The sequence below is a fragment of the Pelodiscus sinensis genome, chromosome 7, assembly GCF_049634645.1.
Source record: "Pelodiscus sinensis isolate JC-2024 chromosome 7, ASM4963464v1, whole genome shotgun sequence".
NCBI classification, from domain to species: domain Eukaryota; kingdom Metazoa; phylum Chordata; order Testudines; family Trionychidae; genus Pelodiscus; species Pelodiscus sinensis.
Window position 1 is genome coordinate 18,898,111 of NC_134717.1, and position 25,266 is coordinate 18,923,376.

The window sequence follows — 25,266 nt, forward strand, 5'->3', positions numbered from 1 at the left end:
CTTTAATCATTTTATTTCCAAGCTGAAAAATCCCAGTCTTGTTAATCTCTCCTTATATGGAAAATGTTCCTTACCCCTAATCATTTCCGTTGCCCTTCCAGTACCTTTCCCAAATCCAATATATCTCTTTTTAGATGGGGTTACCAGGTCTGCATACAGTATTCAAGATGTGGGGATACAATGATTTTATATAGAGGCATTATGGTATTTTGTCTTATTATCTATTCCTTTTCATAATGATTCCCAGTATTCGGTGAGTTTGTTAGTTTTTAGACTGCCACTGCACATTGAACAGATGTTTTCAAGGAACTATCCACAAGGATATCTTTTTTGAGTGGTAAAAACTACTTTAGACCCCATCATTTTTGTGTCTATAGTTAGTATTATATGTTTCCATGTGCATCACTTTGCACTTATCAACACTGAATTCTATCTGCCTTTGTGTTGCCCAGTCACCTAGTTTTTTAGACCTCTTTGTAACTCTTTGCAGTCAGCTCTGGATTACTCACTGTTTACCTCTTTTTCAAGAACATTTATGAGAAGTTTAACAGCAGTGATCCAAATGTAGATCCCTGCAGCACAACACTTTCCCCATCTATCTTTTAATTGGAGTACCCAGCACTATTTTCATGATGATCTAACAATCCTTCAATACCCGAATGTTTTTATTAAGTTTTAACTAGCCTTTTGTTGTTCTTAATCACCCTGCCCCTCCCTCTTTTTATAACAAACTCCCTGCCCCAAAGGCAAAGCTGCAAGCTTAATTGTTTCAATTAAGAACTGCCTCTGGAGTCAGGGCATGACTTTTAGTAGACTTCAAGCACAAAATCCAGGGGTTCAAACTCTGGAGAGAGGGCTACTGCCCCCCTAGTGCTCCTAATTGGTGCCCTTGCAAAGCCTGACTGTCCAAAAATAATTAGTGAAGCAGGTGCAGTGTAACTAGGAATATTGTTAGTTTTCTTAACAATTTAAAAAAGCCAAAGAAACCATAATCTGAATAGCCATCTGACTGAAGCTCAATATAATTATTATTAATAATTAAATTACTCAGTTGTTTTCATTTCCAGTGTTCTCTGAAAGTAGAATTAATCCTTCCCACACTCAGATGAGGAAGGTAGTTTTCCCTATTTTACAGTCAGGGAAATTAGAAACCAGAGAGGTTATATGACCTCCCTAGAGAGTCACTGATAAACTGGGCTCAAAACAGAGCACTGGCTGGTGCTAGATGCAGCCCCAGGCACCTTGCTGCTCTAGGCTAACTTCACTATTGGTGCCCTCAGAACCTGTCCAATCTTAGCCCATGTTTGGCTTTGCATTGTTTAACATTTAGGTGTTATACTTTCTATTAAATCATTGTTTTATATCTGACTGTGTCGTCTTTGTGACTGTTTTTCCTTCTCTTCCCCTTTTCCTTTTTCCTTGCCCACTGATGGTTTTTTTTGGTTTAAATTTTTTTCTTCCTTGTTTTTTTTCTTCAAGCTCATTTCGGTCTGGTAAATATTTCCCCATCTTTCCTCTCACTCTCAGTCACACTCTTTCCCCTGCACATTGTTTTTAGTTTTTCTCTTCCCCGCCCACCTCTGTCTTTTTTTTGCCACTCCAGATGCCCTCAAAACTTTGTCATTGCCTCTATGCATAGCCATTCCCTCAGCCTTTCCCCACCTTCAGGGATGTGTTCATTTTCCCTAAACTAGACCTGTGGGACCTCATGTCTCCTGTGTTCTCTCATCTCACTTATTATCTCTCCCGGTTTCCTTTTTCCCTGTGGACGGATGGACAGACACACACACACTTGTGTGCTTACAATGGTAGTACAAAGACTCTCTTCTCTTTCTCTGCACAGGTGCAGAAGGAGGACTTGGTAGCTCCCGGTATGCCTATGCTGCAATTAGACAACCACAGTTGGCCTGTTCCACTTGATTTGGGCTCGCAGGTCTTGGGCTAAGGGACTGTTTCATTGCAGTGTAGATGTTCAGACTTGGGTTGGAGATGTGTCTGTAGAACATTGTGAGGTGCGAGGGTCCCAGAGCTCAGACTGTAGCCTAGAAGTCTACGCTGTAATGAAACATCCCGTCAACTTGAACTCCTGAGACCAAAGACAGCTAGGCTGAGCTGGCTGCACGGTTTTATTTGCAGTATAGACATATCAGAGGCACACCAAGGAGAGAGTCAGGACAAATGGGGTGTGGTCTTGAGCCAGGGGTAGAATCAATATCACAAAACAGAAGAGAAGCAGGAGTTGTTGGTGCTGACAGATGTGATGCAGATTAAAACATGACAGTCCATTCCATTCTATTCATCCTTGAAGTGGGATAGAAATTGTTGGGAAGCCTTAAATGATTTTTTTATGTTGTCCTCTTCAGGTCTGTACTGGCAAGGTAATAAGATATGGTCATCACTGCTTGTTTCAAATGCTTTCTCTGCCACTGCTTCAGGGCTATAGTTATGTAGTACCTATTCAGTTAACATAGAAGAAGAGAGTGTTGTCTTTTTCTGTGGAATCTTGATGAGTTTCTAAATCACAAGTCTAGGTTGTCCAGATATTTCACTGATGACCTCATACAATCCTTGCATGTAAAATAATTCCATCAATGACACTGTTTATCACAACATTCACATTTTCAGTAACTTTAGTGTGGCTCAATACATTTGTTTCCCAATTAGTGTTTAGTAGATAATTTTTAAATTCTGCAATAGAAAAATTGATTTATGGTGTCACAGAAGGGACCATTATAATAATCTCTTTTGATTTGGATGACAGTGGCCATAAAATTGTACTCAGTAATTTCTGCACCAAGCCAATAATTTTTGGCTCAAGTACAACATATCTTTTAGTAAGACACCCCATTTTGATGTAGATGAAGGAAACTTAGGCTAATGGTTACTTATCCTTTCTGTGAAAATGTTTTCCTTATTTCTAAGCTGAATTTGTCTGGCTTCAGCTTCCAGTCATACGATCTTATGTCTTCATCTGCTAGATTAAAGTGCCCTCCACTCTACTTGCAGACATCTTCTCCCCATGTAGACATGTACAGATCATCCCCAAGTCATTTGTTAACCTTCTCTTGGATAAACTAGAAAGATAGAGCTTCTTTACTCTTTTACTGTGAGACTTGTTTTCCAGATCTTGAATCAATCTTGTTGCATTGTTCTGAATCCTTTAAAAAATCAACATAATTTTTAAAGGTACAGGTACCAGAGATGTGCATAGTAATTGTGTAATTGTGTTATTCATTCCTTATATGGTGATGGTTACACTTCCCTACTTTTAGTTATTATTCCCCTGCTTATAAATCCAGGGTTGTGTGTTATCTCTCTTAGCCACTGCATTATGCACTGTGCTCCTTTTCAGGTAGTAATGCATCATGACCCGGAAACCCCTTTCACAATCATTGGTTTCCAAAATAAATTCCTCTCTCTTTGTTCCTTGATGTATGATCTTCGCTATATTAAAAAATACAAGCGGTACAAGAGATCCCTGTTTTCCAAGCAATCCAGATCACTCTATAGACATGACCTGTCCATATAACTATTTATCACTGCACCAATTTTTGTTTTATATGCAATAATAATGATACTTTCAGATTTTCTTCCTGATCATTGGTAAAAATATCGGAAAGCACTGGGTCCCAAACAGATCCTTGTGGCATCTCCCTCGAAACCTCCCTGTTGGCGATGATTTCACATTTACAATTATTTTTGTTCATTTGCCAGTTACCCAGTTTTAATCAATTAAAAATGTACAGGATCGCAGTACTAAGACAAATGCATCACAGAAATCTCAGTGTATTATGTCGAAGTAGTTACCTTTATTAAACTGTAATCTCATGGTACAATGATATCAAGCTTTCTTTGACAAGACCAATTTCCCATAAAATAATGTTGATTGCTATTAATTATGCTGCTGTACTTTTAATTCTTCAATAGTTGCATACATATCAGCCTTTCCTCCTTTTTGTTTTGGACAGCAATAAAATTGCAGCTATCTTTGAATATGGGCCATCTATTGGCTTTCAGGGAGAATAAATGAACCAACAGATTCTGATCCTCAAGTCTCTTTAATCTCTTAGCTTTACTCATTAACTTTAACTATCACTTTAAAACTGATGATCCTCAGCTGCCCATATCTTTTAAGACTCTAATGACTTCCTGCTAATTGCAACTCTGTCTTTGCTGATTAAATAAACATTTGGCCTTTAGTCTTCCTCAGTGAAATGCCTTGAACACAAGAGTGGTTCTCTTGGGCAAAGAGGGCTACAGTTTCACTACTTAGCCTCATTGCACTCAGTCCCAGAGCTTGTTGAAGTTAATTGGAGTCTTTCCATTGACTCCAGTGGATGTGGATCAGGCTTCTAAAGAAGGACATCCAGGAGGATGTCTACCAACCTTGACAGTCAGAGCATGGTAGGGCACTTAGGGAGTCAGAGTTTTTACCTACTCAACGTCAACCCTTGTAAAGCAGGTTGACTTCTAACAACAACAAAATGTTCCATGATCCAATAGGAAGAGGAGGAAGTTCTGAGCAAAGATCCAAATGATTCATACTTCCCCATCTGTAAGTGTCCCTCAACAGAATGTTGGGTAACAGAGACAGTTTACTATTATCCAATGTATCAGGAGAAATAAATATGGGCTTTGCCCTGTCAGACAAGAAGTTTTATTTCTTGGCTCATTTTACTAATTGCATTTATTTGCTGGAGAGCAGGTTCAAATACGAATAGTGTTTCTCTTTGTAGCACATCAGCCTTCTATAGCTCATGATTTTGGTGAATAAAATTAAGCTCTTTCATGCTTACCATCTATTCAGCTGCAGTCACTTATATAATAATAGACCTATCCAAGGATCACTATTATTTGTCAGACTGTAAAAATTTTTAAACAGTCTGACTTTGCAATGGTACTTTCAAATCTATGCAAAAACCTTCATTCAGCTAGTATACCATGAATGTGCCCTCAAATGACTAACACAAAAAGGTCTGGATTACTTATAATTACATAGAAGAAACTGCTTCTGTTAATAGCATCTCTAGAGGCAGTGCTGACATCTGCCAAATTTGGAAGTAAGTCGGGTATGTTTGCTATAATGCCTTACAGACTATCAAATACCCAAGTATCTAGAGATATGTGCTTTTCTCAGATTTCCTGATTGCAAGCAAGAATAAGGCAGTATGCTATATTCCCTTTCTAGCCCTGTGGCTAGAGTGGGTGCATTAGACTCATAGACTTTCAGGCCAGAAGGAACTGGGGATAGTAGGCCCACTTGATTTGGTGCCAATGCTAGTGAAGTTGTTGCAAGTTGTCTGCCATCTGCATTTCAATGCTAGTGAGCAGGGCTCAGATGTTATGTTGCCTCCATTCTTGGCCCCTATTGCTAAGTGAATAATGGGAGAGAATGAGGCCCTGAGAGCCACCCTTTCCTGATCTCTGACTGAAGATGGAATAATGCTGAGTTTGACCCCATTTCTGCTCCCGCTGCTGGAGAGGAGGAATCAGACTTTTTGTTGGCTAGCGTGCATGAGACCTCATTTGTGCTGTTTCTGCTTATGGCCAGTCAGGTGTTTGTTCTGACAGTCACCTGGGTATGTATTTGAGAAATGAAATGAGCCTATGACTAAACACTTGGCTGGAATATTATCAGTCCAACAAACCCCAGCTTTATCTCCCAGACCTCAGCTAAAAGGGGGGGGGGGGGCAGAGCGCAGTGGGAGAGTCAAAATGAAGCAAATTACTATGTGACCAAAAGACTGCAATTGCATCCCCAAACCAATGCTTTCTTAATGCTGTAGCACAGTTGTGAGTTTTCTTTGGTACTGCTGCGATTATGTTGTGAATAGTATATGGCAGCGAAGTACTGCATCTCCCAGTGCCAAGACTTCTAGATTGCTATGGAAACTTAATTTATTTTAGAGAGTTTGTCTTTCTGTCTGTGAGTCCATCCTTGTCTGTGAGTCCACTTGTTCAAGAACTCCTCCTAAACAGTAAGAGTTAGGGCCACCAAATTTGATATGTAGCTTCCTCTTATACTAACTTAAAGCAAGGTCAGGGTTTGGGTTTCCTTTGGCAATGGGATTGGCCTGGAATCTGAGGGTGAATCTACACAGCACCCTTAGCTCTAAATAAGCTATGCATTTTGCACTATGCAAATGCGTAGCTTATTTAGATGTTATTTCAAAATAGCTTATTTCGTGATTAGACATCACCAAATTTAGAAATAACTCGCTATTCTGAATTGCCCTTTAACCTTGTGGAACGAGGGTAACCGGGACATCAGAATAAGCGTCCTGTTATTTCAAAATCAATTTTGAAATAATGGGCTGCTTCAATAAACACAGAATAGCTATTTCAGGATACTTCTGGTATCCTGAAATAGCTCTGCAGTGTAGACATACTCTGATTGTTTTCCATCACATGGAAAGAGAGAGAGGTGATTGGAGGGACAGTTATACTGCGAAGTGACCGCTAGTGGAAGTGAGCGTGGGAGACAGCTATACTGCAGCGTGACCATGAGGGGCAGAGAGGGGGGCATCTACATCAGGAAGAGAGCAGCCAGTCTAGAGCTTTCCATTTTGCTGGCTACTGGCCAAGGTAAGTGGCCCCCCCATCTCAAACCCCCTGCCATTGCTGGCAGCCCTGGTGAGGGACTTCTCCTCCAGACTTCCCAGCCCCTGGCCTGAGCTCTCCACCTCCTGCTCTTAATCCTATGCCCCCTGGCTGTCCCACCCCCACACACATCTCCCACATCCCCATCTTGAGTTGTGTTCCACACCCTCTGCTTTCTGTCCACTAGCTTCCTGCTCTGACTCCTGCACCCCCACCTCCTGCTCTGAGTTCCCCCACCCCCATCCTGACTACTGCACCCCTCTGCTGTTTGCTCTTCTAGGCCTCCCAGCCTCTTGCCCTGACTCCTGCACTCTCCACCCCATGCCCTAAGCCCCCACAAGGACCCAAGCAATGCCGGGTAAAACCTCTAGTTCAAAATATTTCTCAAACAGAAGAGAAGCTAAAAGTGTACCACAGGGATATGAATTTCAGTCCTGTGGTTCCCTGTGATAATCTTATCCCCTAGTGCATTGTGAGGCACAAAGAAGATGCTCTTCTGGCGCTACTGCTGCTCACTGTCTTTTAATTTTAGTTCATGGAAGAGAGGATTTGGTTATCAGATCTAGTGATCTTTGGCTCCTATCCCAGCATGGGCAGGATTGGCCCCCAATGTAAAGGCACTTATTTGGTTTTAAAGAAATGATTTGCTATGTGGAACAACACTGTGCTCGCATGGGTGCTCTCTGAACTGCTGCAGTGTTGTTGAGAAATTTCCAAGGCGCTTTGGGCTTCTGGGGCACTTCAACATGTGAATTCCTGTTGAAGCTTCATTAAAGTAATTGCAGTGGGGACTTTGTGCTGTCCAGATTGTATTAACAGGAGTTGATTATGTGCTGTTCACTGTGGCATATTGTTACAGTGAGATTTTTCTCCAGGCTACAAAATAACTTTCATGGACACTGAAGTAGTTCTGCAACTTCATTGCCAATGTGTTCCTTGCAAGTGGCGGTGTTAACTCTCCCTACATGATTGTATGCCTTTTGAGTGTTGATCTACACTACGTCCATGTTGCTGAATTTTTATTGTTCAGTTTTTTTTCCAGAATGGCATCCATTTTGTAGTCATTGATTAATATTCATAGGGATGCAGCCCCATCTGATAAAGCACAGCTGGCTGTGTTCTGCCTGATATATACTCTATCTTAATTTATATACTTCAAAAACACACCACCTAATTAAGATTTACATGTCCACAAGTCTTTAATTGTGACTGGTATGCTGCAGTTGTGGGGTTTCTTAGCACGTTTTCAGTTAAGTTTCATAGGTTTTTTTCCCCTAAAGTCTTAAGCTTGAGTATCTACTGTGCTAACTAGAAGATACTTGAGTGAAATCTGTTTCATTCTTCAGCACAGCTATGCTTTTCATTCACCCACAAATATATGTTTGATTCTAACATAGTGGGTTATTTTCCCCCTAAAGATGGGAAAAGCTAGGAATTTTGATACAATCTTACATTAGAGCGATTTTATTTATAAGCAGGGTTTCTGCTTTTTTTCAATAGCTGAACTAATTAATATACAATTTTCTCTCCTTTCTGCTTGTCATGCCCTGCTAACATGGACATCTACAAAGGCTCAGGTTGGTGTTGCAATCTGTCTTGATCTTTATTGTTCTCATTTAGTAAAAAAAGGACTGATGTTCTCCATTAGTCAACTTTTCCACCTCCTCTCTTTAAGGTCAAATCAGGCATTATTATTGCATAACTAAGAATGATCCAGGAAGGTGCCACATTGATTTGTTATTGCTGAATGTATTCTTCTGCTTCAGCAAAATTTGTTTCAAAGCACAGAGCGTTAATTTATTCACATCTCCTGAAATTTGCTATGCTTGCCTTGTTTTGTGATAAGGAAAAAGCAAAAGCTACTGTGTTTGGTGACTCTAGAATCAACAAATATACAACGTTCAACAAATTCTCATGAATGCATTTGTACCTTAATTTTGGCCCTTGTATATAGTGACACAGTAAAATTGCATTAGAGCACTGAACATGCTGGTGAAAATTGGGTATCCCATTGCATGATGCATTTCTGAAGTCCAGAACCACCACTTTCTAGGAAATAGTTTCCAGATAGGTGAATTGTGTGTATGTGAAAGTATGTGTAACATATTGTCATCTCAATTTCTTCAGAATATTTTAAGGTTAAATAGCACCCTGTTGGGGTTGCAATGAGCAGTAACTGCTGTACCTACTCTCAGAAAAGCCAGGTGTTGAGCACTCTGCTCAGCAGCTGGTAGGATAAGGCTCATAGTTATAACAAACCTCTAATGCTATTCCTGTCTTGTCTTCTTGAAGCATTATTGGTCATATGCTAAATACAAAAATCATTAGTGTTTTCAGACCTATCAGTACTCTAATAAGCAATTCATATTCGCTCTTGGGGATTAGCCAATAAGTGTAGTTAAAGCGTGTTGCACTGCCCCAAGGGAATTCTACTTTTTAACATATCAGGTCTTTGGAAAGCAGAGTGTGGGTGTGTTGAGAAGGTCATGCACTCTGCTTCAAGCACAGCAGGAAAGGTGCCAACTGCTGTAATTCTGCAGCTACATCTACTGTGGGAGGCAGTGTGGAATATTGGCTGGGAGCCTGTTCATAGGAGCGCTGACAGAGCTTTAGGGTCTCATAACTCCTGCTGCTGCTAATTAGAGAGATGGAATTTACTGAAATGAACAATCACTTAGAGAATATTTTGTCCCATATTTTCACATTTAATTACACCAATTTCTTATTTTAATTTCCAGTAAAGAATGCTTACATGCTAGCATAATACAGCTTGACATTTTTAGTGTGTGCACCAGCTTTACAGAAAATAAAAACATTTAGCATTGCTAAGCATGAATTAATAAACCTTGGTCAGTGAGATATTTCTTCTGTAAGTACCGTCCATAATAATTGTGGTTTAGAGGCTCTCACTTCAATTAACTCTTTAAACAAGACACTTTCTATTCTAATTACAAGGCTACTGTCTTGGCATATTTAATGATCTATTAAAAGAAAATGAGAGACTGACTAACAGACCAGGGCTTTTAAAGTTAGGCAAAAGGATTGAATGGGGGGGGAGGGAGGGGGAACACCTAAAGAATAAGCTAAAGGAATACTGGGGATTCAAATGTCCTTTTTAACAGCATTCTCTACTGTCTCTTTCTTAATTTCTACTCCTCATAAGGGTTGCGACTAATCTGGAGGATAGGGTCATAATTCAAAATGACCTGGACAAATTGGAGAAATGGTCTGAGGTAAATAGGATGAAGTTTAATAAAGACAAATGCAAAGTGCTCCACTTAGGAAGGAACAATCAGTTTCACACATACAGAGTGGGAAGCGACTGTCTAGGAAGGAGTACAGCAGAAAGGGATCTAGGGCTTATAGTGGATCACAAATTGAATATGAATCAGCAGTGTGACTTTGAGCAAGTCATGGACTTTTTCAGCATCTCAGTTTTCCATGTGTCAAATGATCTTGTCTTATGTATCTAAGTTGGAAGCTCTTCAGGCAGAGATTGTCTCTTCATCTTGGAGTCATTGTGGATAGTTCTCTGAAAACATCCAATGAGTGTGCAGCAGCAGTCAAAAAAGCAAACAGAATGTTAGGAATCATTAAAAAAGGGATAGAGAATAAGACAGAAAATATCTTAACGTAAAACCATGCTATGCCCACATCTTGAATACTGCATACAGATGTAGTCGCCTCATCTCAAAAAAGATATATCGGCATTGGAAAAAGTTCAGAAAAGGGCAACAAAAATGATTAGCCTCAGTTTCTTCATCTGTGAACTGGGAATTATTCTAGGAGCTTCCTTCTCCTGTCCCATGACATTCCTTGCTCTGGGAATCCCTTTGAAGACCATGCTATGCACTTGACAGCAAAAGTTGCCTCAGACCAACCTGAAATGCCCCTCCTTTGGCAAGGCTGAGCAATGTACTGTTGAGCTCCCTGTCAGCAAGGGGAACCAGAGAATGGAACTGGGAATTAACCTGATCACTCACACTGTAGTTATATATACACTAAAAACAGGCATCAGACCGGCCTTTGGTCTTGGTTTTTTGTATGATGGTACATAGACATTAGGGTATCATCAATTTCCTTATCATCCACCCTAACATTTTTGAAACCTGTCAGATCATTTCAGTGCTTTTGTGAGTTTAGAGAAAACTTAGCTGGGCACTAGCTGAGGTTTTAGCATCCTTCATCAAGTTTGAGTGCCTGGTCAGGTAATGCTTCAAGTGTATAGTAATGAATAAATAGGCTTTTTTTTTTTGGCTCTGATGTGCCATAATATTACCTGTTATGAAGGATTATTGGGACAAATCACTAGCATTTATAGGAAAAAGGTCATGAATCTTAGTAATTACAAATTTTATTTGCCCAAAATCCTATCCCGTGAGTTGTTTGTTATTTTTAGTTTATTCTTATTCTGATTCCAATAGGGAGCAGAAACAATACCATTTGATTGAGGTGACCCACTATACAACCAGATATTGACTTACAAAGAGCAAATAGTTGAAGTAGTAGTTTGCATATAACCCATAGCCTAAAAAGGCTTTGTTCAAAGAGTTTGAAAACATATGAACAGATAATGTATTTGCAGAAGTCCTGGTCAGTATGTAAACTATCCTTACTAGTTCAAAGTTAACATTGCTCTGCACTAACTTCTGAGTAAGTAAACAAGGGTATGTCTACACTACAATGTTAGTTCGAACTAACGGACGTTAGTTCGAACTAACATTCATAGGCGCTACACTAGCGCTCCGCTAGTTCGAATTTGAATCGAACTAGCGGAGCGCTTAGTTCAAACTAGGAAAACCTCATTTTACGAGGATTAAGCCTAGTTCGAACTTACTAGTTCGAATTAAGGGGTGTGTAGCCCCTTAATTCGAACTAGTGGGAGGCTAGCCCTCCCCAGGTTTCCCTGGTGGCCACTCTGGCCAACACCAGGGAAACTCTATGCCCCCCTCCCGGCCCCGGACCCCTTAAAGGGGCACGGGCTGGCTACGGTGCCCGTGCTAGGTGCAAGCCTGCCAGCACCCAGCCAGCAGACCCTGCACCTGGCACGGCACAGAGCCACCCACCCGATGTCCCCCAGCCCACCCCCTCTTCCTGGGACCAGGCTGGTGGCTCCCGGGAGCTTGCCCTGGACCGCAAGAGGCGGGCACCTTCCTGGGCTAGTGCGGACATCGTGGACCTCGTCCACGATCTACGCACTAGGCTCAGGAAAGTGGCCGTCTAGGGCAGGAGAGCTGCCAGCCTGGCCACCCAGGAGCAGGTGTGCATGAAAATCAAGGGGGTCCACTGAGACCCCCAACCCTGAGCCCTGAGCTTACAATGGCCGTCCCGGGTCAGACCAAAGGTCCATCTAGCCCAGTAGCCTGTCTGCCGACAGTGGCCAACCCTAGGGACCCTGGAGGGGATGGACCGAAGACAGTGACCAAGCCATTTGTCTCGTGCCATCCCTCTCCAGCCTTCCACAAACTTTGGGCAGGGACACCACTCCTACCCCCTGGCTAAGACTACTCCATGGACCCAACCTCCATGACTTGATCTCACTTCCCTTTAAACTCTGTTCTAGTTCTAGCCTTCACAGCCTCCTGCAGCAAGGAGTTCCACAGGTTAACTATTTGCTTTGTGAAGAAGAAGAACAACTTTCTCTTACTAGTTTCAAGCCTGCTACCCATTCCTTTCCTTTGGTGTCCTCTAGTCCTTCTTTAGGGGAACTCAGGAAGAACTTTTCTGGATGCACCCTCTCCACCCAACCCCTGCTTTTAGAGACTTCTATCCTGTCCCCGCTCCATCTCCTCTTTTCTAAGCTGAACAGTCCCAGTCTCTGTAGCCTTTCTTCATCTGGGACCTGTTCCCAACCCCTGATCATGTTAGTTGCCCTCCCTTCTCCCAGCCTTTCTCTTCCCCTCTCCCACCTCCTTTTCCCAGTCTCCCCCAGTTTTGTTCAATAAAGACAGAGTCAATGTTGGAAGAAACGTTATCTTTATTTTGTACATCAATAAGAAGTGGGGCTAGGGAAGGGTAAGTGGAAGGAGGTGAGGGAGGAATGGGGTACGAGCCCCCGATGGGGAGGACTGGGCTGGCTCTGCGGGCTTCTGGGGGTGGAAGCTCTCCTGCAGCCCCCCGATTGCCCCCTCTCCCCAGATGGCAGCCTGCGGCAAGTGCAGCCGGGCTGATGGCCGAGTAGTGTGATGTGCCCAGTGTGGGCACTCCGGGCACTCCAAGCCAGGACTGGTTTTCAAGCGGGGTACCCCTGAGAACTGTCTGTCCGGGGTGGGGGTCGGGACCCTCTAAGCACAGCCCTCGGCTAGCCTGAGACAGCATCTCCACGCTCTAAGTCCTCCTCTGATGCCCTGCCGGCACTGCTTCCCGCCATCCTTAAGCCCTGTTCAGGGTCCACTCAATGTGGACTTGCTAGTTCGAATTAGCAAAACGCTAATTCGAACTAGTTTTTAGTTCTAGACGCGTTAGTTCGAATTAGCTTAGTTCGAATTAACTAATTCGAACTAAGTTAGTTCGAATTAACGTTGTAGTGTAGACGTACCCCAAGAGAATCCATACACACATCACATCGCTATTTTTAGATGTTAATGAATTTTAAGCTTCAGGGCATAGCCGAGTTAGTCTGTACAGGTAAACTGAAAAAACAATAAATAGTCTGGTAGCACTTTAGACTAACAAAACATGTAGGTTTTAAATGTATTTTAAGTTTGCTGCTTTGAGTGATGTCATTCAGGTTTATAGGATATATATTTGTTTAAAAGGTAATATTCTCCCTTCAAATATATAGCTTAGTTAAGCCCTAATTTAGACAAGCACTTTGGGACATGCTTAAATATACCCTGATTTAGGAAAACAATTTATCTCAGTAACTGAATGTTGTTTATTAATAATTAATATTACTGTAGCACCTAAAGGTGTTTTGCTAATTTGGGTTTGTAATAAACTTAGCCTTAGAAATTTAAATAGATGTGTCTGAAGTTGAATAAAGATAAAAATTTAGTTCCAGTTATTAACCAAGACAAAAAATATTTCTCATAGTGATAGAAACAGCAGCTAAAAAAAAAAAAAGAAAATCTCATTAAATTTGGATGAACTGAGGTTGTTCAAGGTTAGCACCTAAATCAGATCTTCAAGTAACCACGGTGTGGTTGTGTTCACATTGTTCTTTGTGATGCCCCTGCTTCTGTGACAAGCAGACTGTGCTTGCTCGGGTTACAAAAAATTACAGCAATTGTAGCTCCCAATTTACTGTAGTCCACGTCATGTCAAGTTGTCTCTGAAAGCCATATTGACCACTGTTCAGATCTTAAAGTCATTTGGGCTCTACATGGACTTTTTCTGTATCAAAAGAAGAGTCATTACAGCACAATTCAGTCTAACCGCTGCCTCTTCTTGAACTCGGGGCACTGGGGAAAAAGGAGTAAAGTGGGTAAAAAAATGTGAAAACCTTGCCTGGAAAGTCTCAGTAGGGGGCATTTAATATCTAAGATCAAACTTCCTTGCCACCAGTGCCTTTGGAAATAAGAGCAAATCATCTCACTCTCTGGTAGAACTAGGTTATGTAGCACATACAGCTTTTTTGTTTTATTCTTGGTGGTCCCCACAGTTTAAAGTTACATTTTTATTTCTTAGGTTCTGGCTATTTAAACATATTTGGTACAGTGTATCCCCGGTGCAAGATCTCTGACATGATGTGAGTTTACACCAGGGATGAATTTGTCTCATTTTGATCTAATGAATAGCACACAGGATGCCCTGAGGGTTCCAGTCGTCTGCTACAAGATCAGTTTGGTTGTTCTAATATAATAAGCAGATATTGACTTCTGGTGAGGTGAATGTCATGATTTACTGACTGGAGAGCTAAAATATTGACTAAGGCAGAGCCCTAGTATTTATCTTGACAGATACTAAATCTTGATGTTCACTGAAATATGAAGTCGCTATGATTTCCAGAAGTACTGAACCTCTGAAGCTCCAGGCTCTTGGTCTCTCAATTATAGACATTATTCCTTTTAATCATTCAGATCACCTCTGCAAGCACACCTGTCTCTATACATGCTCTGGAAGGTACGTTAACATTGCTCTGTCCCATCTTCTGCGGAAGTTAGACAAGAGAATCTGACCAACTCATCACATATTATTTTCAGACATTCATGGACTAGGGTATTACCAGCACTATTTATTCAAGAGGAAATAAAATGATCAATAATGCTTCTGTGCTTTCTAATAAAATGCTTAATAGTTAACACTTTAAAAACTGGATCCATGGGATTTGGGATCCCTTTTCTTAGGCAAAAGAGTGCCTCTAGTGTAGTAGTCTCATTCTGTACAAATCAAGGCAGCTTTTGTCTTTATATCCTTTTATTCACTCATGGATGTCCTCTTCAGGTATCATTTACCTACATGAGGGTAAAGAGTCAAAATTTATTTTAGTTATTATAGGCGAGCCTCGGAAAGTTTAAGTTTGATCATAAAGTCACCATATATTCTTCTTCTTTGTCCTTAATCAATCTGTAGTATTCTCTACAGCCTGCAAAATGTGATTAGGATCTCAAATGTGTATGACTTTTCACAAGATTTATGGTGCTTCCTGCTTCTAATTCTTCCATAAAGATCATAAATCAAATTTTGACTCCTCATCCCATGAAAACACATTTTTTTGTGTATCTTTGCAATTCAGTTCAAAACACATGAATAATAATTAAGACAACTAGTTAAGCAAATATTTTAGAAACTTCAAGAAGTTTAGATTGGATTCATTTCTAGAAGGGAGCAAATATTGTTAGAAAAGAACACGCTCACCCAGAGGTGGATGGGGTAATAGGGCACCTTTATTGATGATACTTGTCTTGTCTTAGATCCCATCTACCTGGGATGCAAGTGAGCAATGAATTTACCCAGGTACTCCTTTTTATCTTAGCTAGTATGTAAATATGCTTATCAATTACATCACTCTTTAGACCCTAATTTAGTAGTGCGAACACTCATATAATGCATAATCATAAGCATGTGGTGAATATAATTATTCCTCCATCACAAAACTCCTGGCATCAGCAACTTACAAGAGGTACTGGATTTGTGATCCTGAATGTATAATTCACAATTGATAAGGAGCAAGGAAGATAGCATTTCTAACATTCAGGCCATTCATTAAAAAGTTACAGTAAAGTCTTGGGTACAGTTGCATTCTATCTATCCCAAGCAAGCAGGAAAAGAGGACTCAAAGCAAGGTTATAAATCAGTAGAAACAATGTCTGCCCATACCATGCCCCTACCATAGTCGCAGTTACCCAGACTCCTCATTTAACCATTACACATGCCAACAAATATGGGCGTGCAAATTCCTACAAGAGGGAACAGCATATGGTCATTCTTGTAGTTTTACTCCATCTGGAATTCCTTAGTTCAGCTATGAATGATTTATCACTTCTCTATAAAGAGCATGGGGCAAAAGTCCCACAACAGACCCGTGAATCAGGTCTATGAGCTAAAAGTAAAGAAAAAAATTGGAAGTTACAAAAAACAAAACAAAACCTAAGCCCTAGTAGGGCTTCTACTCCCTTTCTACACTAGGGGTACGTCTAAACTACATGCCTCCGTCGACAGAGGCATGTAGATTAGCCAGATCGGCAGCGGGAAATGAAGCCGTGATTAAAATAATTGCGGCTTCATTTAAATTTAAATGGCTGCCCCGCTCTGCCGATCAGCTGTTTGTCGGCAGATCGGGGCAGTCTGGACGCGCCGCGCCAACAAAGAAGCCTTTCTTGATCGGCACAGGTATGCCTCGTGAAACCAGGTTTACCTGTGCTGATCAAGAAAGGCTTCTTTGTCGGCGCGGCGCGTCCAGACTGCCCCAATCTGCCGACAAACAGCTGATCGGCAGAGCGTGGCAGCCATTTAAATTTAAATGAAGCCGCGATTATTTTAATTGCGGCTTCATTTCCCTCTGCAGATCTGGCTAATCTACATGCCTCCGTCGACGGAGGCATGTAGTCTAGACACACCCTAGGTGATAGGAGACATGCAACTATTCATTAAGTCTTTTATTTTTTTATCCTTTCCCTGAGTAGTTGGGTTGTGCTGCTAACACAGTATAATGTATTTCTATACCTCTGGGTTTTGTGAATATATTATCTTTGTGCTTTGGTTGCATAAATTCAGGGAACTCTGGGAAATTAGAAAAATAATGTAAGTAAACTCTTCTAATGTTTTAGTTGTACTTCTTATAGTGAGTGTGGCTGGTGTTGTCAAAGAGTGACTATTACCTGCTTTATAGTGTTCAGAGAACATGTAATTAAACAAACTCTGTGAAGACCAGTAGATTAACAGAGTAATAAAGCTGAGTCATGGTCTCGGGGCAACCCAGAATCAGGATTTCATTCTTCTTAAACAATATAGCCATGAACAGAAGATGTGAACTGGAGACCTTCCTGCTGATGCAAAGAAGAAAAAAATCAGCATTGATTAAAATATAGCATTGCTAGCAAGGAGAGAGGAATTAGAAAAGGATGCTATTCCATTGTGACATGGAGTACGGCTTGTTACTAATGTGCATTTCATCATTTGTGGGCCTAGAATCAAAGTTACCAACAGCAATTGCCATCCTATTAAAAATGTATGAATGTAGACCTATTCAGAATCACACAGAGGTCAATGTTGCATCTATTTACAGGGCCCCATATAGCAGACACTAGGAGTGTGCATAAATCCACAGAAGTTCTCCTAACTCATTGTTGTGACAGGTGCACAACATACAAGGGAGATGGAACACGTTTAGAAGGGAATCCTTTCCCCTGATGATATGGCTGTGTACTTTTGCCTGATTCTTGACGGATTGGGCTAACCATGGCCTTTAGCCTAATGTCTAAAGTTCTAAACACTAGAAGTGCAGATTTGGGTGTGCCAACATCAGCCTTTGATGCTGATGAAGGCTAGGCAGCAGGTGGAGGAACACTTAGAAACAGAGATATCAGAGAGAGAAACAAGGCTGTGGCTGCATCCTACCTCTGAGGGATAGTCAGTTAGGCAAAGAAGCCATTGTGGAGACTAGTAAGAGGACTGATGACCCAAGGTTGCAGCAAAAAGCGCTCTTGAGGATAGCGTTACCAGTGAGCTAAATCTCTGGAGTGTTGTGTGAAGAAGTTTGGATGCTAGCTAAGGTCTGCAGGGGAAATGGGACGTGCTTTGGTTTGTTCACAGCAGAAATCCTTACAGAGCTAAAAGGTGATGACCCCATTGGTGGCATCCCAGCAGACATTAAGTGGATGCCAAATGACACAAGTAATGATACACACCCACTTTTCTCTAATACTGAACAAGAAACTTTATTAGAATAGGAAAACCATTCTTTCTCTTTGCCCATTCCCTAAGTACAACTTCCGGGACTTATTCCAAACCCCCACTCTGGTAGCAGTGCATAAGGGCCTTGTGGGATCTGCAAGGCTCCAGGGAAGAATTCTCCTCAAGAGAAAACTAAGGCCTACTTAAGTGGCCATATGTTCCTTTTCTCCATAAGCCCTTGTATTACACTGTGGGGATACTGAGCTGCTGCACTGCCTGTATACTGACTTGGGAAGGCTGCCATTAACATGAGTCATGGGCTGAATATCAGCCCAAAATTCAGAGGGCACAAAGGGAACATCAAGACTCCATTGTTCCTCTTCTCACTTGCCCCACTACTGGCTGTTCTTTTTCCAGAGGTACAGAACACAATTTAGAATCTAGAATCCAGATCCATTCTCCTTTCTAGACATGTAAAGAAATATTGATGTATACTTGTAGGCTGCACTTCCTGGCTGGTGGCTCCATCCAGGGGCTGGTTTTGGGGGGGCTAACCTCAGCCTCCAACTGCCCCCTCTTGGTGTGCAATTGGTCTAGGGCAGTGGGGTTCTGAGGGCCAACCCTGGCCTGCCCCTTCCCCTTCACCCCGCAGTTGCTCAAAGGAGGGGTCTGCAGCTGGTTCAGGGCTAGCAGTTCCTGGTCCTGATCTCTTCTGCTATGTCTATACTACGAGTTTTCTCAGCAAAAATGTGCTAATGAGGGACTCATCTGCATGAGTCGTGATCTCATTTGAATATTTTCTGATGATCCATTTTTGCACTGGGGTTTTTGCACAAAAACAAGCAGTGTGGGCATTTTCTTTTTGCACAAACTCCCCTTTTTCCACAAGATCGGTAAACCTCCTTTTATTTGGGCATAAGGATCTTGCAGAAAAAGGGTTTTTTGTGCAAAAAGAAAACATCTACACTGCTTGCTTCTGTGCCAAAACCCCAGGGCAAAAATGGATTGGCAGAAAATATGTAAATGAGATTGCGACTCATTCAGATGAGTCCCTCATTAGCATATTTTGCTGAGAAAACTTGTAGTGTAGACGTAGCTTCCTTGTGGGAGGTGGTAGCTCACCTTGGATTCCTGGTGTTTCTTGGTGGAGGGGGACAGCTGTAGTTCCTGGGCACCAGCTTCTTTGGGAGGGGGCATGGACACTCTCCTGCTGGTGCTGTTGACTCCCAGTGTTCATTCTGCAGTACAGCTGTCCCTGGAGCTTGCTGCCCCCAGTAGTCATTCTGCATGTGGCTCTCCCTCCAATCAGCCCCCTCCCCTTCCATGTTATGGAAAACAATCCCATTCCAAGCACTTTTCTTGCATGACCAAACCTTGTCCTTACCATTTAGGAGGAGCATTTGAACAAACAGACTCACAGATGGATGGATTCACAGACAGACTTACAAACTCTCTAAAATATATCCATAGTCTCAGATTTATGTATCAATGCCGTGGCTCATAGTGAAGACCTGATGAGCCCTAAGTCACTGGTTGCTGCGCAATGTGAGCTGCTATTGAACTTGGTGCAAGCCTCAGTCACTCTGGTGGGGAAGCTGGAAACATACAATTTTCTCCCCCCATCCCCAGAAACACTGTGATGAGGGTACCAGGTAATGCCACTTGTCATTATTTATGGGGGATGGTGGCTCTGTATTGGTATGTAAGTTATTACATAGAAGTGTATTTTTCAGCCCTGGATATTAGCATGACTGAATTTGGCCCATTGTTCTGTGCACACAGACCTTGAAATATGACTCTGCTGTAAAAATTTGCAGGAAGAATACACCCCACACAGGAACAAACTTTTATTGTCCCTGAAATAGGGCTTTTGTTACATTCTGTCATCGTTGATCCACAGGCTCAATAATCTGAGATTTGTTGCTTTTCCTTCTATTTTTATTTATTTCCATTATTTTTTTAAATAGATATGCTTCTTATCTCTCCCCTCTTATCATTGCCTTCTAAGCTGACTTCTTTGTTGCAGTTATCACCTCGTTGTTCTAACAGCAATTGGCTTCTGACCCCCCATTCTCCTTTACTTCAGCTTTCACAGAATGAAATATGATTCTTTTACTCCTTAATGCCTTTCCTTCACCAATTCTTGCTTCCATTCCTCAGTCTTCTTTCATTTTGTCCTCACATTTTTTTTACTTTTCAGTTTATCTCCCCATTTTCCCCCTTTCAGCTAAACCTGTACATTGTATACACAGAGCTGGAGACGGGCCTACTGTTAAAATTAGTTTCTGACATTGTTAAAGAGCACCTTAGGAACAAGAAATAATTCTTCTTTTCATTTGATTTGCAACCAACATGCAGACACTGCAGCAATATTGTTTTCTATTACACAGTACTTTATCTCTAGTCTCCCACCCCCCAAAAAAGATATTCCTTATTGTTAAGTCCAGAACATGCATGGACATCATCTGTCATTTTTAATGAAACTGTGAACTATAACAATAGTGTGGTAAAAGTTTCTCCTTTTGTAAGAGAAGATAGGAGTTACAGTCATTATAATTGTCAGAAAAGAGCTGTTCTCCAGCAGCAAAGGCAAAGATTTTGGTGGGCTGGAGAGCAATATCTTACATGCAGTCATTTTTTTCCAATATGGTGAATTATGTTTCATAATGAGCAATGGAGAGCATTATGTCTTAAATTCAACTTTAATTATGCAGGCAGGCTGGATTTATTAGCCAAGTTCAGCAAAATACATACAAAATAAATGTACAGGGAGCTGCCCATTAAGGTATTTCATGAAAACTGTGTTAATACATTTATTAATCTAAAAATAAAGTACTTTTTTACATAGTGTTTCTCAGTACAGTATTACTGGTTGCTTGAATGGCTGTGTTAAACATTTTTCATGCTTTCAGATGTATTCTTTACGTGAAGAAAACAGAGTTCACATGAATACACAATAGTGTTTGCCTAAAAGATGTATGGAAGTTAAGTGGTTCTTGGGGAAAAACTTATTTACAAGTTTTATGTTTAAAGAATGCTTAGAATGCATAAAATGCCATTTCTATTCAGTGAACTATTTATAAGGACACACTAAATGCTTCCTATATTTCAGTTAGTCTTAAAGGACTTCTAATGATATGATACACTATATAATTGTGGGAAGGGACACCTGACAGATGTTTTGTGAGGAGTCTGAGCAAATGATATTATAATGGAACTCTTGTTCAGGCTTTAGAAAATAGCTCTTTATTCTTTTTTCTACAGATGCTACAGCCCTATAATTCATTACATATTTTGCACATCATTCAGCAAGTCAATAATGAATCAATGAATTTAAACAATTCACTACTTTTTAGCATAACAAACATAATCCAGGGTATTTTTCAGTAGTGTCCTTTTTATTGTTGTTTTCCTAAGGCATTTCTATGGCGATACTCAGTGGTTCAAATGAATAATTTTGATTCTTTTTCCTGGCAGGTGTATGAGGCAGTCCCATGTTACACTGAATGCAATCAGTATTCCTGGGTAGTTGAACCATGGTCTCCATGCAAAATCAACAGCGAACAAAATTCCCTGCACTGTGGAGAAGGAATACAAACTAGAAAAATCAGGTGCGTGAAAGGAAAGGCATAATTATTTTAAATATAAAGAAGCTAAAACTTTTTTCCTCCATAAGGCAAAAATAACTGGACTTACAAAAGTGAACATCGAACATCTCTCAGATAGAAAAGAAATGAGCATTGACAAAAATCACTCTGGGATGCAGTTTTATTCATTGTCCTAGAGTAAAATCAGAAGAGAATACTAGATCTAGTCTGATCACCTGCACAACATGGGTCACCTAGAATCTGCTCACTAGAATCTGCACCTAGAATCTGCTCACTAGAATCTGCTCACTAGAATCTCACTAGAATCTGCACCTAGAATGCCACCTAGAATCTGCTCACTAACCCAATTGAAAGGAGACCAAAGTATTACAACCCACAGGAGACTGGGCTTTTATGAGCCATGGACAGAATAAGAAGGACCAAGGTTCATCAGTACCTGAGTCCTTTGCAATGGCTGAAAAATGATGAGGTGAGAGATACCCAGGTAATCCCGGCAAGTGTCACGAATCCACATGCTGCAGAGGAAATCAAAATTCATCAAAGTCACTGCCAAATTGTTTTGGGGAAAAATCCTTTCTGTTCCCACATATTAGTTAGATCATGAGCATGTGAACAAGAATCAGCCAGTCAAGCACCCAACCAATGTTATGATCATGACTGCTTTGGAGTCATACAATGTCTAAATTGAAACGCTTCCTTAGTGGAACTGGCTAAACAACAAAACAATAAGGAAAAAATAGATTCACTAATTTTTTTTTAGATAAAACCATCACATTAAATTCACTGTGATTTATGGAGTAATATTAACTTGCAAGTATTTACATAATCACTAGTTTTTCAGGAAAATACTTCCTTATCTCCCATTTTCTATGAAGACTAGCATTAGCCGTCCTGTGATGGTAGACAAAAACTCAGGTTGGCCTACCATGGGGGACAAAAACAGACCTGGACTCCATCTTGCCTCTGAAGGACCTGCTGCTGCCTTCACTGTGTCCCTGGTGCTCCACCCCCACATCACGCTATCCGCGCCTGCCATGCACTTGTGCCCGCCAGAGAGCACCATGGGGCCGCTGGTGTCCATCATCCAGGTGCTGGCAGGCTGGATCCTGGCCTGCCTACCCAGACCTGCCAGCTGGCCAGACTCCTTGCGCTCCTGGTGAGGAGTGGCCTCCATTCTATACTCGGCCTTTGGGCTGCTAACTCATTCCCTCTTTGGAGCAGTGTCTGGGAGCGACTGTTACAATAAATAAACCCTGTTACAAACACTGGGGTTGGCGTTCAGAGCCCTGCCCCAGTGGGATCAGCCTGCGGGGGGGATGCTCTTCTGTCCCTCATGGCTTGTGCAAACTTGAGCCAGCTGCAGGGGAAAGTGTGGCTGGGGGACAGGGAACTGCCCTGGGGCGGGGGGAAAGGAGGGTTCTGGGAGGCAACAGGAACTAGGGAGAGGGGTGCTAGGAGGAGCTTGCCTGGCTGGGAGGGCAGGGAACCAGGTGTTGTCCTGCAGGTGAGGCACACCATGCTTCCACTCTGCCAATGGGATTGTGAGCCCCCCCTGTACCAGCATTCTCTCTCTCTCTCACACACACACACGCACGCACACACATGCGCGCGCGCATCAGCATCCTCCCACCCTCCTCCAGTAGGGCAGGCCCAGGGATGCTCTGCACATGCCTGAGCTGGGGTAGCTCCCTTTGCTCACACAGACCCAGCTGCTCACCACTGCCAGATCCAGTCCTGGTAACCCACCTCCCTACCCTCAGATGGTGTCAGCTCTATCCCTGGGGAAGCTGGAGGCAGCTACCCAGATGACTCCTTATCCATTAGGCTACCAGAAGATCCAGATTCCTCAAGTCTTCCAGTGTATTCTCAAATGTTCTTTGCGACAGACAGCATGATGGACACCTCTCCTTTTATAATAGTATAGATTATTAGTGATTATTCCTCTAAAAATTTTTTCTGGAACTGTGTTTATTTTTGGTAGTCTCTTCTTTAAAACACTGTCTTACAGTAAGTGAGCAGAAACAATATCAGGTGATATAGGTGACCAAATATGTATTCATATTCACATTATAACCACACAAGAAGAAATCAAAATGTAAAAGCTTGCATATCATAGAACACTACTGGAAGGGACCTCGAGAAGTCATCGAGTCTAGTCCTCTGCCCTCATGGCAGGACCCAGTACTGTCTAGACCAGTGGTCCCCAACCTTTTTGGGTGGTGGGCGCCGTGCGGGGCTGCCGGGCCGCCTGGGGGCGGGGCTGTGCATGCACCGCGTACCCAAGGGGGGGGCCGCACATGCGCCATGGTCCCAGGGGTGGTGCTAGGCGGGCGCACATAAATGCCCCGGCGGGCACCATGGCGCCTGCAGGCATCGCGTTGGGGACCACTAGTCTAGACCATCCCTGATAGATGTCTATCTAACCTGCTCTTAAATATCTCCAGAGATGGAGATTCCACAACCTCCCTAGGCAACTTATTCCGGTGTTGAACCATCCTCATGGTTAGGAAGTTTTTCCTAATGTCCAGCCTAAACCTCCCTTGCTGCATTTTAAGCCCATGGCTTCTTGTCCTATCCTCAGAAGCCAAGGACAATTTTTCTCTCTCCTCCTAGTTTAAATGTATTCAGTTATTAAATATTTACAAATAATAGATGCATACAGGAAGTATGCATTGAGTTAGCACAGGTTTGAAAACAATTCTCTAAATTCACCATTAATATTATTTGTAACAAATAGTTTGATCAGCTTTAGTGTACTGACGTATGATGTTTATATAATGGCTCATTTGGAATCATACAGATCTGTTAATAAGCATCTTTATTCTTCTATTCAATAAGATATTATCTACTAGATGTAATAGATTACTAATTTTCTCCCTGTAGATGTGTAAATACTTCTGAAGGTGGTGAAGATGAGTCTGTACCCATTACACTGTGTGATCAGTCTGAAATCCCCAAGGAAACCCAAACATGTAATCTTTACTGTCCTAATGAGTGTGTGATGTCTGACTGGGGACAGTGGAGCCAGTGTCCGCAGGTAAATGGGTTTTACAGTATCTCTTAAGGGAATGTTTTCATGCTTGCTTTTCAGTTTCCTCTTATTGAGTCACTTTATGCTCTCTTTATATACTACTGGGCTACGTCTAGACTGGCCACAAATTCCGGAAAAGGGATGCAAATCAGGTAAGTCAGCATAGGGAAATCCGCGGGGGATTTAAATATCCCCCGCGGATTTAAATAAACATGTCCGCCGCTTTTTTTCCGGCTTGGGGAAAAGCCGGAAAAAAAGCGTCTAGACTGGCGCGATCCTCCGGAATAAAGCCCTTTTCCAGAGGATCTCTTATTCAAGTAGGACGTATATTCTGAGGACTTCACTCAGACTGAAATCTGTGTATAGAGGACTCTGAATACTTGAAGTAAATTGTGAAATGAAGGTAACCATTTTCATCAAGAGTTTTGCGAGCCACCAGGACATTAAAGTCCTGTGCTGTTTTGAGTAACACAGATAATTAAACAGCCCTCTTTCTTAACAGCAAAGAGGATATTAGTCTCCTTGTGTAAAAATTTTCAGAATTGTTCACTATTGAACTAACGCAGCTGCCGCACAAGTCCGTGAGAACCTGAGGGAGAACAGAGGTAGGCCAACTGGGCGCATTTGCATATCCGACCATTACATGTCATTTAGCAAAATGACAGGCATTTTAGGTGATGCAGGATCAACTTATGAGATGCTAAATGTCCTCATCTTCCAAAGTTTCACACTGAGAGAGAGCTGAAATGA

At 41.8% G+C, this 25,266-nt stretch overlaps 1 protein-coding gene across 2 annotated transcripts in view; it reads left to right on the forward strand.

Annotated features, from left to right (window-relative positions):
• Positions 1-25,266, forward strand: part of THSD7B (thrombospondin type 1 domain containing 7B) — a 630,645-nt gene that overhangs the window by 550,266 nt on the left and 55,113 nt on the right. For both annotated transcript variants that reach the window (XM_075933305.1, XM_075933306.1), the window contains exons 16-17: positions 21,355-21,488; positions 24,369-24,522. In XM_075933305.1, coding sequence (XP_075789420.1) covers positions 21,355-21,488; positions 24,369-24,522 — 288 coding nt within the window. The remainder of the gene's footprint in view (positions 1-21,354; positions 21,489-24,368; positions 24,523-25,266) is intronic.